We start from the raw sequence: 20,693 nt of genomic DNA, 5'->3' as shown, positions 1-20,693 counted from the left end.
ACAGGTGAGAAGAGGTGATGGCGATGAGTGTGTGTGTGGACATGCTACGAAGACTCCCCCGCTCCTTTCCTCCGTTGTGTTTTGACGATATGTTTTGGCGAGAGCGATGTCTGAGGATTCTGATTGGCTGCCGGGCGGGAGCTGGTCGCGTAGTGTTATAGCTGTGTGTGATGAGGTATGATGTCCCGAGAGCTTCAGACTGGCCGTCATTGGCTGTCATAAGTCACGTGATTATTTCCCAAAATGCTCTGATGAGCCGGCGACGGCGACGACAGATGAAGGTCGAGCTCGGTCGCTTGTGGACCGCATTTCCCACCATGCTTTGGGGTTTTTCTTCCCAAAACAGACGCAGCGCCACCACTGACCCGGGAACAGTTTGAATCAGTCTTAACGGGCAGCGGCGGTTGTCAGGTGAGGTGGGCGGGGCTTAGAGTCACAACAGGTAGTGGTTCCCAAAATGAACGGACTCCCAATCGGAGTCCGACGGAGACGCGTCCTGGTCATATGAGCGCGGCGCTCCCGGCGCTGCTGCAGCTGTTGTTGCGGTTGGTGTTGCGGCGCGACAGGTTGGGCGTGGCCATGAGCGGGTAGCGCTCGTCGGGGCAGCCGTACTGAGCCAGCGTGTCCACGCACTCCTGACTGCTGGCCTGCCGAGCGTACGCCATCGCACTGTTGCCGTGGGCGTCCCTCGCCATCAGATCCACGCCGTACTGAGAGACAGAGAGACAACTGATCAATTCATCTGATCAACTGATTATTTATCAAAGGCTCTCTGGTTGTATCTAATGTGAGGACTTCCTGCGTGTTCTTGGACCATCAATAATAACGACCACGTCATCAATTATCTAATCTCAGACATTTAAATAGCTCCTTCCTGCTCAGATGTTTCACATTAAAAGCCTGCCAGAACCACTTTCTGTAAATCTTTGCCTCTCTACATGACGTCTACATGCAGCGTGGAAACCTTCCTAACATGTCGAGGCCTGCGTGTCCTCGGTGTCTGATCCTGTAAACACCTGAGACGACCTCTTACCCAGAGCAGGAGCTGCGTGACGACCACGTTGCCCTTGCGGCTGGCCAGGTGCAGCGAGGTGCGTCCGTCTCCTTCTCCGCAGGTCTCGTTGACCTGCTGTCGGGATCCGTGGGCGAGCAGCAGGACGACGGAGCGCAGGTCCTCCTCGGCCGTCGCCCTCAGCAGCTGCTGGCCCAGAGACAAGTCGGTGCTGGGCAGCGACGCCAGGAACAGACGCTGCTCGTACTTCGCCCGGATCCAGCGCTCCCTCTCCTCCCTGACAGACAAAACACAGGGACACAGAGACCCGTTAGGCGTTTGTACTCCTACAAATACAATAATCCATAATCCATAATATGTTTGAATCTATGGCTGAACAACATCACAGAAATGGCTTTTCATCATTTCCTCATCGTCTCAAACCGGCCCGCCAGTGTAAAATAAGACACAGCGAGAGACGGAGGGGCAGACGGGGTGAAAGGCGAGGGGGACGTGGACACATTGTTCACCGATCGAGTGTCATTAACTGCTGATCTGTCTAATCCACAGCTCTGATCGCTCTAATCTCTGCACAAATCCCTCCGTGTCAACAGCAGCTCATTCAGCCTGCTGGGATTAGTCCAGGCTCAGAGGGGGGGGGGTGGCCCGGGGGGGAGAGATATTGAGCTGTACCCCCCCCCCCCCCTCCTCCTTAACAAAATAACAACACCTCCTCCAGGGGGTGAGAGGGGGGTGAGGTCGCAGGAAATGGAGAAGGAGACACAACAGTGGCTCCTCACAGGTTGATACTTCCACCATGAAATGACTCCAGTGTGTGTGTGTGTGTGTGTGTGTGTGTGTGTGTGTGTGTGTGCAGAGCATCCAAAGTACACAACAACAAACATGAGGTCAGATAGTTTAAATCGGGAGTTTTCCAGTTGGACTTCTGCATGTGTTGACATTTAAGGTATTGTTTTGTTGTCAACACTAGATTTGTGGAATAAAAACGTATTATTATAAAAACTTAACCGTTATATTTCACAACTCTGCTCATCAGGTGTCTTTCTCTTCTCTCAGCTCTGTAGTGTTTCTGGTCCCCACTTTCTATTGAACGAATATTATCTGTATTAGCTTGATTAGATCCTGAGAGACAGGACAGCTGGGACGCCAAGGTGCATGATGGGAGATACAACTGTGGGAAAAAGAGGATGAGACGGAGCGTCGAAAGAGACTGAAAAAAGTCAAACAGATAAAAAGGAGTTTTGGGCCGGTGTGGGAACCTGGCAGAATCTCATTAACTCTCTTCCTGGAGACCAGTGTGTGTGTGTGTGTGTGTGTGTGTGTGTTCGGGGGTGTGCTGGGTGGGGCGGCAGCAGCAGCTAGCATCACGGAATGTCCCGGGGGCTTTTCCTTCCTGCCCCGGCCCAGAGAGAGAGTAGGGAGGCTGGGCACGAGACTACGGCCGACAGCCCCCGGACAAAGAGCCTGGAGGTGTCGCCGAGTGTGTGTGTGTGTGTGTGTGTGTGTGTGCGCTCAGCGGGGCTCTGGCCTTCTGTCTTCCAGAGGACGGAGAGGAAATGTGAGGCCACAGGACCCAGGAAACGCATGCCTTCCCCCGCCGCTGGAGTTGCTAAGGGCCCGGATCGAGCAGAGTGTGTGTGTGTGTGTGTGTGTGTGGACACAGCTGAACTGACCATCAGGCCGTCTGCAGATCACTTTCTGTGTTCAGAACCTTTAAGAACCTGCGAGTCTTTGGACCTGTTCCCATGGCAACGCGTCCCCAGAGAAGCGTGGACACAGAACCAGAGACGGCGCTGTCTTCACGTGTTGGTGTGTTGCAGTAAACATCATCACGAGCTAACGAGTCCTGAACACACACATCTCTGGACAGTGGAGAGGCTAATTGCACTAATTAACCACACAGAGTGTGTGTGTGTGTGTGTGTGACAGTATGTGTTAACATGTGTCTACTGAGCGCACACACAAACACACACACACACACACACACACACTCATATTTTGTGTGTTAATCTGTGTGTGTGTCCCTTTTCACATCCCATTAGACGAAGCGCTGAGCTCCAGCACCAAGGCATGCTGGGTAGATAATTAAACATGAGTCCCGGTGAGATGGTTTGTGACAGGGAAATACACACCACACACACACACACACACTTACATACACACTCTCTCTCTCACACACACACTGCAAATATGTCAACAGCAGCCCAGAGGGGCCAGAGGATGTGTGTGTGTCAGTCAGTTAAATTAAATGGTAAAAATTACACCAGCCAGAGGAAACACACACACACACACACACACACACACACACACACACACACACACACACACACACACACCACTGCCTGTCTGTCTCTACTGTTCATCCGCCGCTGAAAATAGTCCCCAGCAGATGCACCGTTCCTCCAGTGTGCAGCTGTTGGCAGCTGTTGGAGGGAATGCGTCTGATGAGCGGACCTGTTGATTGACAGCTTCATCAGCTGCTGTGTTGTGGTTGCCGTTGGAGACGTCGGGGGAGGGGGGGGGGTGATTTTGTTTGGGGTCACTCAGGGAGCCTCGCTGGGCCCACTGCACTGCTCTGATTTCCTGCCTGTTGTTTGAGCTCAGGAGACCCCCGCATTGTGTGTGTGTGTGTGTGTGTGTGTGTGTGTGTGTGTGTGTGTGTGTGTGTGTGTGTGTGTGTGTGTTCCCCCTGAGCGGCTGCTTTGTCCGGGTGTGTTTACATACACACACAGGTTCCTGTTGGGCCAAAGCCAGAGGGTCTTTAGAAAGACTGACTGACGCTGGATGACCCCCCCCCCCCCCCCTCACTGTGTGTGTGTGTGTGTGTGTGTGTGTGTGTTTAAGGGGGTCATCTGTCCACGACCCCACAACAGAGCAGAGCTGAAAGCCGGCACACACACCCTGATAATCACACCAGGCTAATTATCATAATTACCACCAAACAAGAGGAGACAACAGTCACTTCCTGTTCAGTCGGATGACATAATGTCTAAAAATGTCTTATTAATTAATTTAAATATTCTGATGACTACAAATCATCACTGTCTTGATAAAGTATATTCTAGATTACGGCCTGAACTGAAAACATACCTGATAATAAATTCTTATTATGTTTTATATATATTATTAATTATTTATGAAGCGTTTGTCTCTTAATAGCAGAGACGGTTTGCGTCTCCATGTTGGATTGAATGCCTTTTACTTTGGTTGTTTTATGAATATCTGGTGTTCATGAAAATATGTATTTCTGCAGTCTGAAGTGATCAGTGATTATTAAAATAGAGACAACGTGGAAACACTTTCAGCTGGAGGACATTTAGGACCGTTTCCTCCTCTGAAAATCCTTTCAAAATAAAACAGTGTGCAGAGTGAAAACAGGAATAAAAAGGAGTCAACTCAGCTGAGTTCAGCGTGGAGCCGAGATGTATGAGCCAACACGCTGCTGTTAAAGCCCATCATTAATTACAGTGTGTGTGTGTGTGTGTGTGTGTGTGTGTGAGGTAATGAGCGGTAGGAAACGGGGTTAAGAGTGACATGGTGTCAGTGGCTTCTCTTCTGGCCTAATTAGCCCTCTAATTAATAGATTAATAGATAGATAGATAGAGCGTGGATAAGAGCATCAGCTAACTGCCCGAGCTAATGTGCATTTAAGATGAATCACCGTCACGTGGAGGGCTTTCTAACAAGGTGAGCAGCGAGATGGAGCTCCAGTTCTGTTTTAAAAGTCATCCACAGAAGGCGGTTTTTATATTCAGTCTTACAGCAGCAGAGAAAAGACAAAAGGAAGGAAGAGGAGAGGAGGCTGAAATCAATTAGCCTTTGCTAGCAGGTCGTTAGCTGCCCTTGGATAGGCACAGATAATTAAAGGGAGGGTGGCGGGTGAGAAAGGTCTGGGTGAGGCAGAGGGGGGGTGAGCCATGAGACTCTACTAGAGACGGAGATGGAGGGGTTAAATCGGACAGAGAGAAAAAAAAAGGGAGAGAGAGAGAGAGAGAATGCAAATGAGGAGAGAAAGAGAGGGAGGAAAGGTGGAGGAAGATGGAGGTGGAGGAGAAATGGGCCAAAGTGATGAGAGCTGATCTCTCGGCTGAGACGCTCCTGAAATGCTCCAGCGATGCCACACAGATACAAAAGAAGAAGAGGAGAGGGGGAGGTTTCAGAAGAGGAGGAGGAAGAGGAGGAAGAGGAGAGGAAACAAAGGTAAAAGAGAGGGACAGAAAATATCAGGGCGCTAATCTGAAATCTTTAACTTTATGATCAATTAGGGAGCCGGAGATGTGAGGTTCAGATAATTGAACTGATAATTAACTGTCTGCATGTCGGGTCCAGGATCCCGGGGGTCCTGCCAGAGTCCCTCAGGACAAGAGGGACCTCACGTTATGTTGTCAGGATCAGGACGGGACGAGGACACCACTCAAATCTCACAGAAATTCACGAGTCCACAAACTGGAGCCTCGACGTGAAAAACGTGTTTTTAACGTTAGATGACGTTCAGAACTGAAAACTACCCCGGGAACAGGGACTAGCACCAGGACCTAAACTCTCTGGTTCCTCTGGTTTAAGTTCTTTGCAAAGGTTCTTGTAGAGGTGAAGAGTCCAGCGGGGGAAGACATCGGCAGTCAGCTACCAGGAGTCTTTAGGGTCCCTGACAGCTCGGGCCTCGTGGCCGAGGAAGCCATTGACATTTCCTACAAGATTAGCTGGATGCAGATGAGTGGACCTGCCTGACTGCGGGGGGGGGGGGGGGTTAATGCAGGAACACCAACCCTCCAACAGGAAGGCGAGAAGAAAGAACAGAGTGACGGTCTCTGTGACCCCCCGACATTTCATCTGTGCTGTAATGACGCCTACAGTCGGTCCTGGTGGTTCTGGTTCCAGAGAGGACGACGGTCTCTCTGACAAAGACTCAAGTCTGACCTTGTTTGCACTGAATTATCTTTTGAACAAACCTCCGCCTCTGTCTCCGACCGTCCTCTTTACGAGGCAGCGAAGTAAACGTGGCTCAGCTCGTCCCAGAGCCGTAAACCAGAAGAAATCCCCCGAACAAGAGAAGAATGTTTCTGAAGTGTCTTTTAAATGTTTACCAGCCGGCTGGCAGTGAACCCATTCAATCCAAACACATTACCCACAAACACGAGGACGACTCTGCCGTCCGGCTTCTCCACCCCCTTTCTCCCTTTTCTTTATTGTATGAGCAATTTTCCGACTGAGCCAATTAGCCAAAGGGAGGGGGTGAGGAGGGCGAGGGGGGGGGTCTTACCGTCGGCGTACAGATTCATTTCTGCTCCAGGAGCCGGCCCCCGCTGGCTCACGGCGGGCAGGAGCCGAGCGAGGCCGGCGAGCGGGAGAGGACGGACGGAGTCACGCATGTAGAGAGCGTTATTTATTTCTTCATTATTAAAATAAGGCCGGGGAGGGGGGGGGGGGGGCGGTGAGGTTAATCTGATGACTCAGGCATAAAGAATGTGCATTTAGTTTGTGCTTTTAGTCCGCATTAGCATAACCTCGCCGCGATGACAAACGATGAATGGCCCGGTGATTGGCTCGTGTCAGCCGGCTTAATGTCAATAGTAAATTGGAGGGCTTGTTAGGCGAGTTGGGGGACGCGGTTACAGGCAGCGGCGAGGCAGTCATGTACAAAATAATGTCTATTAGGACTAATTTAATCAAGGCCTCCCTTTTACAGATGAATTAGAATGTAGGGGCCAATTATTTTTCAACGTTTGCACTGGCTCTGCCTGTCAGGAGGCTGTGTGTGTGTGTGTGTGTGTGTGTGTGTGTGTGTGTGTGTGTGCGTGCTGTTTAAGATGCAGGCCGTGGGGCCGGCTCATATCAGCAGGGGCTGCAGATAATGGCGGGGAGATGATGGCAGGCGGGATCAGCGAGTTAACCGACGCAGATGAAACGGAGCTCGGCTCCATATGAACACACTGGATCACAGCCAGCAACACACACACACACACACACACACACACACACACACACAGGAGTAGACACAAGCACATACATGCACATAATCCCACGCAGACAAACACGTTCGGTACGAGCCAGACCTCATGGGACATTTATATCTATTTATACAAAAAATGATGCCATGTATTTTGAAAGATGGTGGACTCGTGGACCGGACCTGGTCAATAAAACTCCGGCCACAGACCTTCATTCTGCTTTATTACAACTCGAGTCTGACGCCGGTGAGGCTGACATCTCGGACGCTCTTTTATTAAGGAGCTGAGGTTCAGCCCCATTAGCTGCCCGTAATGAAGGCCTGAATGTGGCATTCTTTTGGTAGTTTTAGTCGTCATTTCTCTCTGTAATAATGAGATTAATATCTGAGATCTGGAAACAAGCCAGACTAACTTATTTGTAAGAGAAAGATCAGCCACAGTTTGGAAACCCGTCACGGCTAAAGACACTTCAGGTGCTCCACCTCCAAAATAAATGATTAACTGAAAACTACAAAAGTACTGATGAAATGATCCTTTAAGGTTGAAGTTTTGAAGGAATCCAGCGTCTCTTACATTTATAGTGACTTTGTAGATGATTTCTCGTGTGAGTGTGAACTGCTTCACGTCGTCTACCAGGCCTGAAAGATACCTAATAACCTACAAACCCCAACAGCCCCTCCCCACCACGTATCACCATATCATAACTGATAAGATGCACGTTGTCATAACGTCTGCAGTCATCCTGGGGGTCATACATGACGACGAAGGTGATGATGAGGGTCATGTGTCATGTGTCCATCTCAGATCACACCGGTCCAGTCTGTGTTATGATCACAGAATCTGGGGGGGGGGGGGGGGGGCGGGGGTGTGTGTGTGACTGATATGAGTTTGGGTTTTATGGGGTGTGAGGATGGGCTGCCCCCTCCTTCCCCCACCATTGCCTCTGACCCTGGGGGGCAATTATCTTGTGATGTGGGCCCCTTGCCCGCCTCCTTCCCCCGGTCGCCCCATCTGGTCCCCTGAGCCCAATCCCGCCGCCATGTCGGGGCAGCCGCCGCACCTGCACCCCAGCCCAGATTAAAAGCCCCCGGTCTAATTTTAAATCTGTTAGCGCTGGCCTTTTCTTAGGGGGGAACAAGACTAATCTGTTCCCATAAAGGGCCCTTATTCTTTCCCCTCTCCGGGCTCCCAGCGCCGACAGACCTGCTGCTGAATTATTACTGGCCAAGCATTCGTCATGTGGGGCCGGCTGTTAAGTGTGCGGTGAGGCGGCGGCGCTGCGATACGTGGCCCTGCACGCTCATCCTTTAGCCGCCCTGATTCCTGCTCATTTTTCTGCTGTCTAATTAAGGTGAGGTGCCCCAGAACCAGCACACCTCCACCCCCCCGCTACTGTTCAGGCTGCACACTGACCCCGACATGAAGACTCAATGTCCTGTTGGCAGAGTTTCTACAGACGTGTGACAACACTACATATTTCATTTTAAGGACACAGAAGTTGAAGAAATATGTCGATTTATTGGTTTATATTTCTGTAAAACGACGGCGATCTCATTCATGCTTGTGGACATGTGTCTCATCCTAATCCTGGAGAAACAGCCATCAATAAGACCGACACCAGACCGGATTCAACTGCGTAATAATCGGTGAGATGTGGTCGACAACAGCCGCTGAACTATCCCTTTGGTCTCTACACCTGCTCACGCTCAGTCTTATATTCCGGGTTCTTCTTTCCTGCGGCAGCAGATCTATAGAATCTCACAGCGGTCTCTGGCTGAACTTGGGATGGAGGAACTGGATAGTTGCTGTTTTTTAATAACTAATAATATAATAAACCGTGAACAGAGACTGCGGACACACCAACAGGCAAAGATGCTGACCCTCTGCGACAGACCGACAAAGGTCAGTAGTTGGCATGAGGGGAGGGCGGGAGTACGAGGACACAGGAGGCCCAGGGGACGGAGGCACATGGCCCCCAACCGCCTCCCCGGTCCGGTGGCCAGGAGGCCGGATTAGCGGCGCTGTCACTTGCTGTGTGCTCAGGCCTGCTAACACGCTGCGTCAAACAGAGCTGAGCGGGCCTTGGGTGCTGGTGTTGACGCGCCACTCGACAGATAATTAAAACAATGAGCCGCGGCGCCAAGAACTGAGGACCAAGGGTGCCGCGGCAGCGCCGGCCGAGCCAGGGAGCCCCTGTGGGCGCTCCGCGATGGGCAGCGTGCCCAAACTTAGCAGCCCCTTCAGCGGTGGCATCAGCTGGGGCGCGGCACCGGGCGACCACGCCAGCTGAGGTGATGACGGCTGACCGCGGGCAGCCAGAGGTTAATGGGAACGTTTAGGCCGAGTCTTTTCGTGGTTTGTACCAGGGAGAAAAACACTTCCAACAGGGTCCCTCCGGCGCAGCAGAGCTGGCACGGTTGGTGTTCATTCACGCTGTAACCCCCCTCCGAGCTTCACAGCTCTGTCCCTGCTCTCGCCGTCCCCCGTCTTCACTGCGAGGGACGCATGTCAACAAGTATCTCTCTTTATATTGAAGCATTGTAGTGCTGAACGGGCGTGGCAAGACGCTCCGGCCCTAAAACGATTAGCAGCGACAGTATCCCCTCCTCGTCCTCCCCGAGACTCGCTGATGTTAATGAGACCTGGACCGGCCGTCGCTGTGGGCACACGTACGGGGGGGGGGGGGGGGAGAGTGAAACGGGAGGGAGAGGGGAAGATAAAGAGATGATGACAACAGTTGGAGATGGCGGGGCTCGGGCCTGTCACATATCTCATTGGACGGGGGCGGCGCCGCGGAGGCGAGGTGCGATCTCTCCCAACATAATTCCTCCCTCCGGACCCACTGGGAAGTCGACAGGGGAGGGGGGGCGGAGGAGAGAATGAAATGGAGGTGTTTAATTCTAATGCACCTCCTCTTCCTGGCTCCATCCTGCTCTTGCTATCTTTTGGTTGGTAAAGCTGCGATCTCTTTACTTTATTCTGGTCACTGCACTGTTTGTTATTTATCTTATTTTTATTCTTATTTTAGCTTTTATATTCTACTTATTTGTTGTCAAAACAATAGCACCATCAGACCACAGCAAATTCCTTGTAATGTATGTTACTTGGCAATAAACAGTTTCTGATTCTGATTCTTCTCCTCGTCCTCCTCCATCTCCCTCTTCCTCCTATCGTCCCTTTCTTTTCCTCTTTCTCTCCCAGTGTTCCTCCCTCCCTCCATCCACCCCTCTCTCCACCCCCCACCCCCGAACCTCCAAACAGGACCTAATTGGGAGGCGGAGTGGGGGGCCAGACCTTGACAGACAGGAGGTCAGCGTAATTGCTGCTGGCCATATTTAACATTAAGATAATCAGGCCATTAATTACCCTTTGGATCATTAAATCAGCCACTTGCAAAATGAAATTTCGGCCTCTATTACTCACTTGAGAGACCACGAGGGGAAGGCATTTTTCCATCCATCAGCCCCCCCCCAGCCTCCCCCCTCTCATCCCTTCTGCTGCCCGGACAAAGCCTCCGCCGGCCTTTTCTCAAACCTCTTCCTGGTGGAGGAGTTTCGTCACGTCAGCCATTTAGATTATCGTTGCAAATAAAAGGACCAAAGAGATTTAAACTGAAGTAAATACACAAATGAACACAGAGACAATAAGATACTAACGTACTGATATATCTGAACAGGAAGTGACGCTGTGGGTTTGTTTCTGGTCTGTTAGAAATAAACAGTAGAAGAAGAACCCCGTTCACAGTCCGCCATCACTTCCTGTATGTGAAACTGGACGTTCAGATAGTTTGCAGCACTGCATATCAGCAGCTCCGTGTTTAGACGCGTTTAAGTCTCGTATGTTTTGAGAGCGCTGACGTCTCGCAGGTTGATCTGTAATTTAAGAGCAGCAGCCGGTGCTGAGTGCATGTAACCTCAGTGACACAGCGTCTACATATCATTTCATAGGCCGTCACCGGGACTCCATAAAGCTGTCATAAAACCTCCACGCCTTCCTCTCAGCCTCAGCATCGCCAGCTTCAGATGAAAGACAGGACGTCATGTTTCCAGTCAAGTTTTTAGAAATGACTGGAATGTAATTATATTCACGTCGTTGCTGCTTCTGTCCAACAAACAAAGAAACTTCCTGTTCAGCCCTCCGGAGCCTCGGAGCCTTTTCTGCTTCTTCACTAAAGAAAAAGAACGTTTCTGACACAAAACAAGATGAGGACATCTCGTGATGTCATTAAACAGACACACATTTCATTGGTCACACTCCAGATGTTTTGTCCATCGTCCAAAGTTAAATCGACCTGCTTGGTTTTGTGGCCTGTAGTAGTGAGTGGCAGCAGGAAATGAGTGTTTTATCTACCACAGAAGAAGAAGAAGAAGCAGGTACTGTAACGTCTGTTCCCATCAGCGTTCATCACATCTTTTCTTTTCTTTAAATAATATTACAGCTCTTTTTAAGATTTTTTAGGATGGAGGGGGGTAAAGAAAGAGGCGGAGAGGGAGGATGGAAGAAAGAGAGAAAGGAGGGATTTATGGAGGAGAAACGACAAACAGCGAGCCACTTAAGGAATGGACTGATAAATACTATCGACAGGACAGAGAGGGGGGAGGGAGGGGGCAGGGAGGGGGAGAGAGATGGAGCTGCAGCCGAGTGTTGCGGGTTAATTGAGATAATATTGACCTCCTCCTCCTCTAATCTCTTCAGGGGGAAACATGCTTCAGATTCATAAATAAATAGGAACATGAGCAACAATAAAAGCATTAGTGCTCTGACGGAGGAGGCTAATGGCTCGTCAATACACTGAGAGTGTGTGTGTGTGTGTGTGTGTGTGTGTGTGTGTGTGTGTTGTCTCTGCACCTGCATGTGTTGCTGCTACAAATACTTTTCTTCTTCTCCTCCTCTCAGAGAACTCACCTGTTACACTCAGGTAGCTCAATGAAACCTTATTTAGCAGTTTGATGTATTTCAATCTGATGCAGCCAGCAGAAGCTAACTGATGTAGAACAGCCAGTACTTCAAGTTACATGTAGTATATGTAGTATAAGTACACGTAGTATATGGAGAAAAGATCTTCTCATTCACTCATATTCCACAACTATTCTCAAGGCAGTACGAGTATTTTTACAGTGTGGTGTACTTGTACTTCAGTAAAGGCTGTGAGAACGTCTTCCTTCACTGGTGTGTACATGTAGTATAAAAAGCTGCGTGTGTATTATTTGTACACATGTATCTATTGTGTTTTGCAGGCTTCAGATGTGTGTGTATGTTTGTACACACTGTGAGTCACTGTGTGTGTGTGTGTGTGTTGGGGGGGTCATGTGGGGAGTAATTATAAGGTGCTTCTGTTGACTAATGAGCATGGGGGGGGGGGGGGGCAGGGAAGTCGATCTTTATGCGGATGGCAGTCAGCTCTAATTTGTTATGATGTCTGCTGGCTTCACAAAGCTGCAACGGCCGATAATTACACACACACACACACACACACACACACACAGGTACACACTGATCAACACCAACGTCACGCTAAAGTTCACCGATTTGTTACCACACGCACACACACACACACACACACACACACAGAAACAGCGGTTTGTAGGCATTTCTGTCAATATCCAACACAGCCAGTCTGTAACACTGTAACACTGCCCCCTGTCTGCAGCCGCCGGCACTGCACCGACACACAGACACCAGTGGTGGACTGTCACCAAGGACATTTACTACTAAGTACTGTCCTTAAGTACACATATGAGGTACCTTTACTTTACTTGAGTCTACTCTATAAATAAGGAACGCCACCATCAACACGACTCTGGATCTAAACTCTGAACTCCAAACAGGACTTCCTACCTGCTGGCGTCCGGTCCTGGTTTGAGGCGCCCCTGTGCGTTGGCCTCCCACACGCTGTTGGCCAGCTCGTTGCCGATGGCCGACATGACCTTGATGAGCTCCAGCGGCCACTCGTCCAGGTCCAGAGAGCGAACCCTGGACAGGTGGGTGCCCAGGTTCCTGTGGATGCCCGAGCACTCGATGCAGATCAGGGCCCCGAGGTTCAGACTCGCCCAGTCTGGGTCTGGATGACGGGGGGGGGCAAACACAAGAGAATATTGAAGAGATAAGATCATTTAATTTCTATCACGTGTTAGCTTTAAAAAACAAGTTTTTATTGGTACAAATATGTCGGATTCTCTGCTGTCTCATCTAGATGAAGCTAAGAATTCTGGGTAAATGTCGACTCTTCAAACTACAAAGCATTAACAACAACATCAACAGTAAAAAGTATTCACCCTCCAGTCAACACAAATATTAAAGACGCTACAAAAGGCAGAAAATAAAAGAATCCACATTTCTGCTAATATTGTCAATATTAATATTCTTATATATTAAATTTCCTTGGTGACTTTGCACCGTTGACCAGTAATGAGCCGTCTGAAGTTAGCAGCTTTAGAAACGTGTCTCACTCTGAGCTTCACAGTCGGCACAGCGGCTGTTTCCTCGAATGCTTCTGATGGACTGCAGAGCCAGCGCCTCCGTCTGGCTGGTCAGACGAGACTGAAAGATTAAAGATGGAACAAAAAGTAAGTAAACAGAACGTGATGAAAACACTTTGCAGCTTCTTCCAGCTGACAGTGAACTGAACATCTGACGTTTTACATAGATTTTATACACGATTCATCAGGAATGTGAGGAAAACTTTGTGAGCTGTTAATGAATCAAGTCATCGAAGAATCAATCAGCGTAGACTGTTACCGTTTAGACGCTGAACAGGCGTCTCTGCTGTTCCAGGCTAAACCCACCGACATCGGGGAGATGAAGGAATAATACGGCAAACAAACGGGGGGGGGGGGGGGCTGAGAGCCTGAGGCGTAAACACAGCAGGCCTGGACTGAGAGCCGAGCCGCCTGCTGCAGCTGGAAAATGGCATCGCTGAGGCCGAAGCTGAGGTACAGTAATTACTATTTTGTAATTATGTGAATGAAAGTGTGTTTGTGTGGAAGCAGGTAACAGGTGTGTGTGTGTGTGTGTGTGTGTGTGTGTGTGTGGTCCCATTCCTTCTGTTTTTATTGTATCTGCTACTTTCGCTTCATCCAGTTAATAACATTTATAATTTGTTTTTTAAACAGTAATATTGTCCAGTTGTAACGTATGTGCACCTTTGTTCTACATGTATATATATTTATTTATTATACTAGTATACATGTATAATATGAATATATTTATTTTACCATGAAAGCTGAGAATCTGCGGGATGCATTAAATCTTATTTTAGCATCTGACGATGCTGATGAAGACTGTGAGACAGGCCTGAGAGCGTCAGGAAGTTTAGGCGTCTTTGTCTCGCTCATGCTCGTGTTTCCAGAGCAGCAGACTTCCAGTCTGTAACACCAGCTCTAAAAACCTTTCAGGACCATCTGGGAGCCACAGACCAGACTCCTGTGAAGAAAGCTCAGATTTAAAGGCGGCGGCGTTTGTTGGTGGTTGGTGCTGCTCACCTTGTTCTTGCTGCTCTCGCAGGACTGCAGGCTGGCCAGGATCTGGCTCTCGATGACCTGCACCCAGGCGTCTCGCTCCTCGTAGGAAGTGGCTTCGAAATGCCACGTCTGCCCCGTCAGCGACACGATGGTGAACTCAAAGTTCTCCTCTTGCTCTGTTGGAGACAGAAACCCAGATTTAGAAGAGGAACAAGATTCATCCGTTTGGTTCACGCTCTGATCCACAGACGGAGGAGGAGTTCAGTGTCTCTGGGGGAGGACACTTCAACACGACCGGAAGCTTTCACTTTTACTTCTCGTGTGTCAAAGAACTGATTAAAATACTGCTGTTGGTTTATAAACAGAAGATATATTCGTTGATATGTGGCTCTCCGACCGAGGGACACCTGTTCCCCTGAACCGAACGCTGGTGACCTACGTGACCCCGCCCCCTAAAGCTAGGATGTCACCCAAATTACGGGGCCCTAGCCCCCCCCCCGCTCCCCGCAGGGCCCCGAACCGTCCTGTGTCCACATGTCTGTGGGAGAGGTCAGTCATTACAATCAGGCCCTGCTGGAGGGGGGACATGTGGATCTATTACCCAGAACCCCCTCAGAGGTTAATGGGACAATCAGGAGTCAATTACACTGTGTGTGTGTGTGTGTGTGTGTGTGTGTGTGTGTGTGTGTGTGTGTGTGTGTGCGTCCTCCACTTCTTTAAAGCAGCTGTAAAGTCTGAAAACGTCCAACGTGTTCAAGTTTATCAAAGTTTCATCATTTTAAGGCATCTGTTGATGAATCTGACTCTTTAATGAACTGTTTGGTGTCTGAAATGTCAAACACTACTGAAACAAAGACAACGTCTTCAAATGGCCGACAGCCCAGAACTCAAATATATTCAGTTCATAAAGAAATCAAACCAAAGCAGGAACTCTATTCATGACATTTCTTATAAAAACATTGATTCGTTATTAAAAGAGTGATTAAATAACAGATGAATCGATTATGAAATAAATATCAATAAACTACTCCAGCTAATATGTCAACTCAAACATGTTCCAGAGCTTTCAACCGCATCCCAAAACAGCGTGAAAGTTCATTCTTGACCTTATCAATAGTACAAATTGAATCCTACTAGTTTTTTCCAGAGCTCTTAGCTGCAGCTCATGTTCCTCATCAGTGAATTGTTGGCTCACTTTTAAGACCTCTCTCATCTCCGTCGGCTTAAAACAAACCAAAACCTGAACTCAAAGTCCACTTATTAGCTTTTTTTGGAGCTTTTGACTGAATCTCTCCGTCTTTGGAGTCACCCCATCACATCAACATGGACAAAAGTTCCTGAAAGATCTCAGAAAGGTGGAAAACTTTGACCCAACAACTCTGTCAGCTGATGGAGACTGTGAGATGTGGTTGAAAGCTCAGAAAAGCTAGTAAGTGGTCCTTTGAGTTGGTCACACAGGGTCAATAACGTATTTTAGGGTATTTGAACTGTCCCTTCTTGAAAAGAGATGCAGCAGCGATGTCGACGTTGCTGTTAAATGCTTCGGCGTCGAGTCGCTCTCAGACGTTTGTGAACAACATTTGGAAACCGTTACCGACCACAGAGAGACGGTGGGAAGTGGAGGTGAAGGGGGGGCATGGCTGAGAGCCGGGATCATCACCACACCAGATCAGACAACAACCAGCTTCTGTTTACAATTAGCCCCAGTGAGGAGGTAAGAGACGAGGGGGAGGCAGGGGGGGACACAGGGGGGACACAGGGGTAATCACTTAATCAAAGGACGGCCTCCAGCACGGACGACGACTCCCAGGATTCCTCCGTTTCTGCTGGTTTCAACACATGAAGAGGTGTCATGAATGTAAAAGACACAAAGCGTCATGGCGTCCTTTATCCACGACATATACAGACCCAAGCGGCACGGGGAGTCGGCAGATCTCAGCGCGGAGGTCGGTAATCATTCGTGACACTTTTAGACGAGCGCTTCTGGAAGCAGCAGTTTCATGACGTCTGCCGGGAGTGAAGCAGTGAAAAGATGAGAGGTTTAATCAGTCGGAGAGCGGTCACGGCCGGCCCGCGAGGGAACGACCATTTGCTCTTCCTCAACTCCAGTCATTTGGCTAATTGGGAGCGTCTCAGAGCACCGGAGCTGAAGTTCCCCTCTGGCTCCGCTCTGGATAATCAATGGCCTTGTCCGAGGAGAGGAAGGACGGAAGGTAGGGATGGAAGGGAGCGGCCCGAGGCCAAACGACTGGCTGAGAAACCCTTCCACTTCCAGGGTAAAGAGATTGAAAACACCTTTGCTGACCAAAGTTTCCTTTGCTGAAGATAACGGTGGATCATTTTCATCTGTTAGCTGCTTCAGGCTAATGACGGGCTGAGCCTGATTAGTTGATGTTAATTAAAACTACTGTTTACCGGGGCTGGTTAATGGCTCAAGGTTAAACCAGACCTGTATTCTAAATTGGCAGCTGAACGCAGTGTCCAGTTCGTCCACGAACACATTTGTTGACAACCTTTTACCTTTCATAATGAAAACCAGCTTTTCTGGTTAAAACACAGCATGACAAAATGGTTTTCTTACTGGGTTTGATTTGAATTCAGCCCGAGAAAATAATACAAAGAGTTTTGTTCCTCAAAGTGCAGCGACTTTCTCAGCATATGTCCTGACCTCTGAGCCAAACCTTTGCTGTCAATACTTGGGAAACTTCAAATTCAGCAACTCAAGCAACTTCTACACCTGCAGCTTTTGCTTGTTGACAACTTCTAACATTGTGAAAAGCTCATAGTGTCATTCTGCAAAGTCTCAGACGCCCAAGAGAACCGGATCAAAGTATGAAGTTTTTATGGGTTATCTCGTGCGCCTTGCCTTCCTACTTCCACACTGAAGGGTAAATGCTTCCAAAGTAAAACTCTGTGTATTAAACTGAGTCTAATGAAGGGCAAACTGCACATGATGCAGAGAGGGAATGATAATTCGGTGTATTTGGGGGCTCCTGGGTTTTCACCGGGTGTGTCTTCGTTCTAAACGACAGCCCACCCATCAAGCGCCGGTTGAGCCCTGCAGGGTCAAGAGCAAGAATCCCATCATAATTAAATTCCCATGATTCTCTGTTTTCAGGGGGGGGGGGGCTGCTTGACAATTATGGAAACCAACAATCCAGAAAGGCCCTGCCTCTCAGCAGCGTAAATTAAATGCTGTTGCTGGATTTAAATGCTGCACGCTGACCCAGCGCACCACAGCGGCTAATGAATAAAATGAGGGGGGCATTAGGCTGTGCAGCTGAAGGACCACTCCCACAACCCCCCACTCTGAGCCTGAGCTACACTCAGCAGCTCCTGTCTGTACGGGAAAATAAATCAATCAATATTTTACTATCATCAATGGATCAAATGGCTTCGTATAATGGGAACAATGAGGAACCTACAGAAGATTATCACCCAAACTCTGTCCAGCAGCAGCCAGGTGTTTCCCTCAGGAGTTGGTAGAGACCAAAACCAGAGTCATAAACTGAAGTATGCTTGACCTGATGGCGCTAGATAAAGAGTCAGAGGATCACCAAAGTTAATACAGTTCGTCCTGAGGGGACCATGAAGGTCTGAACCACATTTCGTGCCAGTCCCTCCAATAGTTGTTGAGATATTTCAGTCTGGACCAAAGTGGTGGACCGGCCGACCGACCGACCGACCGACCGACCCTGATCCATAGAGCCGCCCTGCTAGCAAAGATTAAGATTTACGTTTCTTGATCCTTGGAGATCCAACAAGTCTCGACTCCCTGAATATCTGTGCGCCCGCTCGGCCTCTCCTCGGTGTCGGTGTGCACGACTAAACGTATGCATGAAAGTACAAACACACACACAAACACAGCGACTGCGAGTCACCTGCGCTGTATTGGTAATTACTGCCACCGCTCTCGGCTACTGTGGGCGACATTCACACTGAGAGGTGGCGCCGAGGCAATTTGTGAACTCTGACACCGGTAACCTTTAGCGGCAGAAACAGAACAAACCAAATATACAGCATTTACAAGACGCAGGGAGGGAGGGGGGGCCGGACATGCATACAAGCCTATCATCCGGGGTGTGAGGTGTCGAGTCGGCCCAGCGGGGTGTGTGTGCTCGAGTGTGTGTGTGACAAGCAGGACGGTAGGTGCAATGAGAGGGGAGGCGTGAGGGAGACAAAAGGGGGCCTCGGGAAACACAAATTAAAAGCCTTAAATGTCACCGCACACAGTATTGCTTTGCGACACAGGTCATTACTCCCCATATTATTCGCAGCCTTTTACAACATTAATAACCTGGAAAATATTGCAGCCGATTGTTCCGAAGTCTCTCTGAAAAAGAAATATGTTTTCGAGCAAGTATGTAGAAGCAGAGGAAGAAGCCGTGACGTGGAGCAGATTCAAGACTGATGGGAGGTGATTTAACCGGATCTGACTCGATCATGCAGACAGACGGAGAAACCAGCACTGAGGATGTTTTGATGGAAGGAAACGACACCAAAAGCTGCTGGAGTCTGGCTCTCGTATGTTTTAAAGAGAATTAGACTAAATGAAACGAAAGATACATCAAAGAACATCCGACACTCACTGGACGTCACGTTTAACACCACCCGTACAACGCATGCTTCTTCCCTGCAGGGGGGCTGTTTGTTTGCTTGTGTCCTCACAGGTGAGGAGGGCGGGGCAGAAGGATGCAAGGAAGGAAAGACGCCTTGACAGACAGGTCAGGTGACTCAGGCAGGAGGAAGACAATTCAAAATATAGAAATGCACTTTGTTCTGCTCGGTAGCAGACAGACACTGACAGCCCCCAGTAAGCACTGATGTGGTCAAAAGAAGTCTATTTAAAAAGGGGCAAAGATAACAGAACAATTCATGGATTTGTCATTGGTTGAGTCATCAGTCCATAAGACGAACAGCTGCATCGGGAGATGTCTGGTTCAAGCCTGTGTAAATAAAACTGCAGCTTAGACCGTTCACTTCTCATTTTGGGGGCAATTTGGGGCTTAATTCAGCAACTACGTCACGTCGTCCTCCGTCTGCTGCGTTGATGTGACGGACAGAGCGTGAAGTCAGAACCAATATGACGATAATATATTAAGATATAAGTTTTTAGCAGCTCAACTGAGAAACTTCTTCAGAGGCCTGAAGAGGTAAAAGTATCCATCAATCATTAATGAATCTTCTCTTCTTTACAATCATCCTGCGACCCTTTAAATGGATCTCACCACCTCCTCGGAGGGTCCTTAGCTTAGTTTTAACCTCCATGTCTGGACATCTTTTCACTCTCACTGCTTACTGGGTAACGCACATTTCTCCAGTACAGGGGGCTCCATCCCTGCAGCGGGTTGGGGTCAGGGTGGGGTCGATGGGGGTCCACCTGTCTGTCACAGGTCCACCACAGCGGTTGTTTACCTTCTGAGTTGTGCAGACTGTTGGTGTAAATGCTGCGAAGACTACCAACACGATTAAGTTTCCACGCTCTACGTTTGGCTGCATCCCCGACGGCAGGAAGAGAGAAGAGAGGACAAAACAGAGAAGGAAGGACAGAGCGGAGGAATCAGACGACACGTACACGGGAAGAGAGAGACAGGCGTCAAAAACAGCAGCGCTGAGGAGGGATTGGTCCGTGAGAGAAGGGGCGTGGCTTGGTGGGGGAGTGGGAGGGGCCAACGAGCACGATGAAGGGATGAATGTAAGTTTGCAACATAACAAACGAGGCCAGAAGAGGAAAAACTTCTCACACCTTCTTCGTTGTTCTTCTTCACCAAAACACAAACGATTAACTACTAATGGGACCTGGTTTAACATTTGAACCCAGCGGGTACACAGACACATTAACCCCCACACCTCTGGCACAAAGAGGTTAAAACACAGCATACATTCTTCAGATACAGGCCGGTCCCTAAGATACATGAATTAAAAACATTTAGGAGGGCTGAAATTCCTTCAATCATTATTTCCAGTCATTTCTACTTGACTGTTTTAACTGTCAATTAAACTCAACACTTCCTGCATGTTTTCACATTAAAAGCTGAGTGGAAAAGAAAGAAATTCAGCCCAATGAGTTGCTAGAGAGCTTTTAATGTGAAACATCTGTGCAGGAAGTGCTTCATTGATGGTGGCTCAACAGTGATCAAAACACCTGGAAGTAATTAGATAAAAGCAGCAAAAATGCCAAATATTTATCTCTGTTTGATATGAACTATGATATATGATACATATATATATATAAATATATATATATATTGTTATATAAACTGAATATCTTTT

General features: G+C 48.8%; 1 protein-coding gene across 1 annotated transcript in view; it reads right to left on the bottom strand.

Annotated features, from left to right (window-relative positions):
- Nucleotides 1-500: 500 nt before the first annotated feature.
- agap1 (ArfGAP with GTPase domain, ankyrin repeat and PH domain 1) overlaps nt 501-20,693 on the bottom strand; it is a 70,814-nt gene continuing 50,621 nt past the window's right edge. The window contains exons 15-19 of the mRNA XM_070930379.1: nt 14,442-14,596; nt 13,410-13,500; nt 12,799-13,021; nt 1,034-1,289; nt 501-710 (exon numbers count right to left, since the gene is read on the bottom strand). Coding sequence (XP_070786480.1) covers nt 501-710; nt 1,034-1,289; nt 12,799-13,021; nt 13,410-13,500; nt 14,442-14,596 — 935 coding nt within the window. The remainder of the gene's footprint in view (nt 711-1,033; nt 1,290-12,798; nt 13,022-13,409; nt 13,501-14,441; nt 14,597-20,693) is intronic.

The sequence above is a fragment of the Enoplosus armatus genome, chromosome 24 (genome assembly GCF_043641665.1).
Source record: "Enoplosus armatus isolate fEnoArm2 chromosome 24, fEnoArm2.hap1, whole genome shotgun sequence".
NCBI lineage: Eukaryota > Metazoa > Chordata > Actinopteri > Centrarchiformes > Enoplosidae > Enoplosus > Enoplosus armatus.
The sequence above is the reverse complement of the archived record's forward strand: the minus strand, read 5'-3'. Positions and strand labels throughout refer to the sequence as shown.